The sequence below is a fragment of the Cariama cristata genome, unplaced genomic scaffold (genome assembly GCF_000690535.1).
Source record: "Cariama cristata isolate BGI_N322 unplaced genomic scaffold, ASM69053v1 scaffold35656, whole genome shotgun sequence".
In the NCBI taxonomy this organism is placed as follows: Eukaryota; Metazoa; Chordata; class Aves; order Cariamiformes; family Cariamidae; genus Cariama; species Cariama cristata.
The window spans coordinates 37,870-45,117 of record NW_009622216.1 but is presented as its reverse complement, the minus strand read 5'-3'; the positions used below and the strand labels follow the sequence as shown (position 1 = coordinate 45,117).

The window sequence follows — 7,248 nt, the reverse complement described above, 5'->3', positions numbered from 1 at the left end:
AATAACCCCAGCAGCAACCCAGCCGCAGGAGGATGCTCATGCGCTTCCCAGCATCACAGGTCTCCGCATGGATCCCAACACTGCGGATAGACCGCAGGTCGCTTCCAGCCGTACCCAGAGGAGGGATATGCGACTGAATGCTTTGCACCATCGGCGAAGATTTCTCCTGAATTTTCAAGTATTTCTGCTGTGTCTATCTGGCAGCCCACGGCTGGGAGGAGGCAGCTGCTCCCGCTGAGGGGTCACAGCCCCAGCACCAGGCAAGATGCTCGCAGGGCTGCGTCCAGCTTCTGCATGAGAGGCGCAGGTTTTCCCTGGTGCCTTCGGGGAGGAGGAGGGGGCTGTTATTGGATTTAAAGTCTGTGCTACTTCTTTGGTCAGGCAGAGCAAGAGACTTCAGCAGCTCTCTGCTGCTCTTGGACACATCTGCAGTGGGCAGAGGAAGCCCCCCTGTGAAATGGGGCTGGCATTGCTCTCTTGCACTTCAGTTCATGCTGTTTTGGATGAACTCCTAACGATGCTTTTCTCAGCCTCCAATGACATAGAATTTGGCAGAATTTTTTTTTTTGGGGGGGTGGGGAAGCCACAAGACCAAAGACATACAGGTACCGTGGAGCCAGTGCCCTGGCTACTGCTTTATCAGCATGGCTGCTTACTGTACTTGGTAACATTAAAGAGAACTGTTAGGTTAAAACCATGTTTTTTTCCTACAGCATGACAAATATGCAGTGTTTGTATGGAGCACTTTAAAGTATCCTGAGAGGATATCTTTCTGCCAAATTAGTAACAGCATCTTCAGTCTTCACATAACCATTCTCTATACGTTTGTACGAGACTAACATAGGCAGATCAAAGGGGCCAGTCTGCAAAAATCAGAAGAAAACGTGCATTTATTGCAATTGTTACATTCCCAAACTCACAAATATTTTCCTGTGTTAATCTGAGAAAAAAAAATACTTAAAATTTTATGGGAGAAGAAGAACGATTAGCCCAATGTAAAAGTGCCAAATGTCATTCACAACCTAACAACAGGATGGCAGGTCAATTTGCACAATCTGCAAAACGCTGCATAAAGTCTAAAAGCGGCGTCTGCCTTGCTGTTCCCTGCGGCTCCCATTCTGCCCCAGTCCAGCCGCCTCCCGCACCAGTCCGTACCAGTATATGGCAGTGGAGAGCACCACCTAACGTCTGTGGGCAAGGAACGGCTGCTCAGGATTTATGCCAGATGCACGGGAGGTCTGGCAAGCCTGGCTGCTGGACCTGCCATTCCCATTAAACTGATTTCTTTAGAAGCAGATGAGGGCACAAAGGTAGGAGAGGTTTGCAGAAAATTTGCAGTTTTACGTTTGCATAGCAGACACCACACAGCTACAAAACATCTCACCTAAAAGCAGAACTGTGAATTCAATTAGGCACTTTTACATTTTTATTCTATCGGCTTACTACGATGTTTAAAATCAAGTAAAGTTGTACTATGATGATCTCTGTATGCGTATATACATACAGACACTGAGACATGCCTGCCGTACCGTATGTTGACATAGACAAGTACACGTGTTTAGTTTCAGTCTATGCAGATGAATTAAAATGTACTTATTTCTATCTGACAAAACAGCATGCACCCTAGAAAAAAGAATTTTGGTACAATTCAGATGCAATACTGGAATCATTTTAATAGCCAAGATTTGAATACTTCACTGTAAATACATCAGTGTCAGCTTTTTATAACCACTGTTTGCACAATTCACCGACTGCATTCTCAGATTAAATTTTCTGTTAATATTAGACTAAAATATTAGTTATATTGAAAGATTTGTTTACATACTGCAAAATATTTCAGTTTGAGCTGCAAAATTTTTCAGTTTGAGAGAATCTGTATGCATATGGGATTCTGAAAAGGTTGGATAGGACAACGTCCCCAGATTAAAATGCATCCCAAGCATTGCATCTCCATTCCACAAGGACAGGTGCCCCACACCGATAGTCGAGAGGATTACAAGAACCATAGTTTAATTGATTTGGGAGGGGTTACATTTGGTTAATTGATGCCTTTAAAACCATCCCAACTCCTTCGGACAGGGTACCTGTTACAACACATTAGACTCATCTGAGAAGGTTCTTAAAAGAAGTGGTCTGATAGAAGGTCTGGCCGACAATGAATCAGGTCCCTCCCTGCTGCTCTGCAACAGTGAGGCAGAGAGACTTACAGCACAAGCAACACTTGCCCCCACCTAACAGTCAAGCAATACAAGACACACAAACACCTTTTTACACCTAAGTCATATCATAAAGGATGTAGCAGTACACGGTCCCTAAATACTACGGTGATTAATACTGTCTGGGTTCTGCAGTGCAAGAGGCACAGGGGTGTTCAGAAACTAGCCCTGCTTCCTGAAATGGTTAACTTCATCCTTGGAGGTTCAGGCTATATGTGCTTTTGAGGAAAAAACCATCCTTGATCTCCACAGAACGGGTATTTTTAAAATAGCGACAAATACTGGAGATCTGCAGTGAAACCAAATGCTAGGGCCATGTATTCAACGCACTTTGCTGTGAGGTAGCCCCCCCATCCCTCCGAGACCATCCCTCATCGCGATGGTTGAGTGCAGTGGCTTTATTCACTTGTACAAAGAACAATGGTAGCACTAACACGTGGGATGGACTGGGCAAAGCGGGCACTTGGGTTGCTCCTCGTAGATCAAACAAGTCTGAGCTGTTTGCCAAGTCATCCACCATCAACATCAAGTCCTCCTTGTCCCACGTTTTAGAGAAGTTTGTGTCTCATCCGCTAACACACAAAACTACAGTGGGGAAGGAGAGTGTAACCAGCATCGGCCACATCCACCTCACTTGGACATCCCAAGCACGACTAGCTCACCCACCTGAGGTACAGCAGAAGACCAAAGCGGAAGAGACAGACGAAATATTTAAGCAAAAGATTTAAATTAAAGCAAAAGAAGGGGAAAAGCAAGGTTTTGCCGGGTAAGCAATTCTAAACATGGGCATTCAGGAGTTAGGTGTTAGAAGGAGGAAAAAAGCAGTAGAGCAAGCAACACATAGTGACTCAGAAAGGAAATCACCTTATTCACTCCAAGAAAAGCTGTGATTGCTGGAAGTTTGAGAAAGCATGAAGATAGTGGATGTTCCTGAGGAAGGAAGGCGCTTCGTTACCTAGTTCACAACAGCACAAAAGACAGAAAATTGCAGTACAAGAAAGAGAAAGGCAGAAACCAAGGAAAACACAAATGCGCGTTGCAGGAAGGAAAAAAAAAAAAAAAGAAAAAACCAACAAACAAAAACCCATCTCCACACAGAAAATTTAATAAAGACTGAGCAGAGCCGATGCATTGTGTTATAAGGAACTCGGGTTAAAACCCAGACCTGTTGAGATCAAGGGCAAACACCTATCAACCTGGCCTCAGTCCATCCTCCCCTTCCAGAGGGGACCCTCAGCTGTCAAGTTGGGGGTTTAGGCATCTAAATAACATCCCTAATCTTGTTTTCCATTTAATGCTCCCCTTGGGAAACCAACGGCGTTTTTTTTTCCAGTATTAAGGTCAGGATTTTCAAAAAGGTCCTTGATTCGAAATCATCTACCTGGTCTTAGATGCCTTTACAAATTAGGTGACTTGACTTTGGTGTCTGACTGCTGACACAGACATCTAGAGCTGGTATCTGCTTCAGGCGTTTTATAAAGCTCTTACTCAAAACGTTCATTTAAATATGGCTCAGCCTGTGTTTAGTTTGGTACACACATACAAAGAGACTTTTCTGGTTGACACTTTGCTTTGCTAAACAATTTCACAAGAGCCTTTTTTTAACACATATAAAGCACCCTTGAAAGCAAGTATTGCATGGGTGAATGGATCTTCTGGCCAACAGCTGAAGGCAAAAATGGGTCACCGCTCAGGTGAGTAGGGCTGGGGCTCGGAAACCCCCAGGCCACCCTTCCAGGTCACTGTCCTCAAACTGTCCTATGTCTGCAGTTGAGAGCAACTCACTCCCAGTCTATTCAATAGGGGTGTCAAGCTAGAAACTATTAAATCATACTTAACTGGGAGAAACTGCATAGAGCCTCAAAGAATTCAACCACCTCTATTGCTTCTAACATCTTGATTGCTTTCAATAGTTTTGGGCATTTTTTTTTGTCTTGCAGATACATGTTTTACTTCACTGATACTGCGCCAAACTTGTACTTCAAATGTTATGGGAGAGGAAAACCTGTACTACATCATTGGAATTTTTTTTTTTTTAAATCAAGTTATCATCATTTTTAAGTAAGGACCAAGGATAACAAGTTATCCCACATGAGGAAAGAGCACTGAAACCTCATGGGATAAAAGAGCTTCAAAGGAGAGAAGCCTGCTTTAAACCTCAGTATTTGGAAGGTTATCCCATGTTTTCCTGAGACATGGTCAGAACCAGCTGGGCACTGGTCTGGGGCATGGTTAGCAGGGCAGAAGCCACCTCTGCACCGACCAAATCCTGCAGCCATTGCAAGCAATGGCTTGCTCCGGCCACCTCCCAGGGAGCTACGGTGGCCAAACCCACACTGCCATCATCTGCTGGGTGTCAGCAGGGGGATGACCCCGCGCCGGCGGTGCTGGCCCATGTCCCCTCGGCTGTGCCCTACTGCTACCTAAAGGACATTGAAACCCGATGGGAAGAGGCCAGGGCTGGCTGGCAATACGCCATGTACTGACCCGAGGCAGGACTTGCTGATGCTGCAAGGGGAAAAAAAAAAAGAGGGGCTGCAGGAGGGAGGGGAGGCACAGGGAGCAGCAGAGGCACGGCCGGGGTGAGCAGGGGCTGCCCAGGGGTCGGTGCCGCGGGGATGTTCGGCACCTCTGGGTAAGCACAGAGCAAGGGGCAGGGGGGTCAGTCTCAACGTGATGCAAATGGTGAGACTGGCAGTGCTGGCATTCACTATTTACAGGACTGAAAGAAAAAACTTTTTGGAGATGGTCTGCACTTCTAATATGAGCCCTCCCCCTCAGCAGTGGAGTAAAGCTGTTAAGAGACCAGACGGCTTTTGAGGAGAGCTAGACACCGCAGGCTAACGCCACGGTACGAGCCCACGGTTATTAAGGAGAGTGGGCAAATGTGACAAGACCTGACCCTATTCCCCCTGCAGCAGCACCTGAGGACATACCCAAGGGGACCATCGTGAGTGTGTTCTCTGACATAAAACCAAGTAATTTTTTCTCAGGAGACAATATGGTGGGTTCAATGATCAGTTCAGATTGAAGGGTTACTGTACTTTTACTGTACTTTTCCATCCAGTGAAGGCAACTAAGGAAAGGCACGGGTTGAGTCTCTCCTCATTACGGATCTAGGCAGTATTTTTAGATGAGCTTCTTGACATTTCTGGCATGTGACAGAACAAGACGAGACTCTAGAAAGCCTTCCTTGACACACGAGTAGTACACAGTACTGTTACGGGTTCACCTGCTGCTTAAGAGTAAGAGAGGTCTTCCTAAAAATATTGTGTGATACATCATCTTGTTCCTTACCTGATGACTTTTCTCTTTTATATTTTTTAAAATTATTAGAAGAATTTCTGGGAAAAGGCTGATAAAGATCAGGAGGATTATTGCCAGCCACGTGGAAACAGAAGTCAGCATATGGGCAAATACAAAATACATTCTTTGCTGCTTCAAGAAAGGCCTGAAAAAGAAAGGATACAAATAAAATCTGGTTAACACAAGTTTCCCAAGAAGGTTAGAATCAAAGGCAGATTTGGATCAAACTATTAGCACTAATGCCTCCCTTTCAGATGGAGATGGGTAAAGCCTGCACAGAAACATGCTGTCCATCCTTCTCCCAACACATCTCCTGCCTTCAACCGCCCTAGTTCTGGAGGATTGTCCTGTCACCTTACACGATGTATTTTGCCTCTTCCACATCTGTTTCATTTTTGCCACTATCACTGAAAGATAAATTGTTCACCTTATCAAAAAACAGACCATTTTATTTCAACTTTGGACTTTGCTACAGCTTCTGGTTTTCTTTTGATGGTGGAAATCCAGAGACTCTTGGTCCCAATAGGTTATTTACCTCTTCCTCCCTGCCCTGATGATGGAGGGTAACCGATGGATGCTTGTGAAAAATGCCTCATAAATAACCGATGACAAGGATCTCAAAGCAGTTGTTGCTTAGCCTTAACTCAGAAACATTGAGTTATGCAAGTTAAACACGCCGCTAGAAAACTCACACATTTCAGCACAGAGATCTGGCTAGATCGCAGATCTGAATCTGTTGGTTAGGAACGCTGAAGAGTTAAGCAAAGCCCATGACCTCCCATTAAAATATTTAAATCAGTTCCACATCTTTATTAGCAGGCTGCTGGGTCAAGGATCTAGCCAATAACCCATGGTGCTACCCCACAGGAAAGCAAAGGTGTAAAATGGGAGATACATGAATGTCTACTCCAGCACAGGAAATAGAAAACTAATAATATTTGTAACGTACTATTGCTTGCCTGTTTTTGCAAGACATTAAACCTAAAAAGCTGGTTGCACTCAAATCAATGAGAATTTCTCCTCCTACTCAGATCCAGGGTTTTAGCAGCAGGATCTGCACTTCCACCTCCTTATTTCTCCCCCTTAAGCTCCCCCAGAGTGCCGGGTCCTCTTGCTCTGCATCTGCCTCATCTGTTCCTTCCTTCTGTATCACTGAGTTTCTCTCCACCATCAATTTTTCCTTTCTTTCCCATCCACATGCAGAAACAGAACCTGAAATATTTACCCTAGAACCTCCCAACGAAGACAAGGGTCTCAGCACCAGAAATGACCCCGTGGGCAGAAAAGCAAACCACCTCTTGCCAAAACCGAGCACCCGGATGGCAACCAGGGTGTTATCTGCTTTCAGGCTATCCCTTTGGTAGGACGACAGACCTCCTAGAATACATCTCATCATCCAACAGCTCTCTTCCAGCACCGGCTTTTAGTAGGCGTTGGATGGAGATATTAACCCTTCCCTCCCCAGCAGTGAAAGGAGCATGCTTGCACACACTTTGCCGTCTGTAAATCTCTGGATTGCCCAAATGGGGGGATGCTGCAGCCACATCCCCTGCAAAGCCAGCGCCGGGCATCCCCCTAAGAAAGCACCACAGAAAGACAAAAAGATACTTGCCAAATGACTCCTCCCCAAAAGAATGAGAAAAACACATAGAAGGCAAGGGAGCCCCAAATCACAAAGTGGTTCATCCACGTCCAGAATCGGGTATCTAATGCTAGCTGTGTGAAT

General features: G+C 45.3%; 1 protein-coding gene across 1 annotated transcript in view; it reads right to left on the bottom strand.

The window, feature by feature from the left end:
- Positions 1–572: 572 nt before the first annotated feature.
- The window catches only part of ATP11C (ATPase, class VI, type 11C), a gene marked incomplete at its 5' end in the record, with an annotated part of 42,629 nt that continues 35,953 nt past the window's right edge, over positions 573–7,248 (bottom strand). The window contains 4 exons of the mRNA XM_009702260.1: positions 573–863; positions 2,085–2,180; positions 5,514–5,667; positions 7,135–7,238. Of these exons, the coding sequence (XP_009700562.1) occupies positions 2,088–2,180; positions 5,514–5,667; positions 7,135–7,238 (351 nt within the window). The remainder of the gene's footprint in view (positions 864–2,084; positions 2,181–5,513; positions 5,668–7,134; positions 7,239–7,248) is intronic.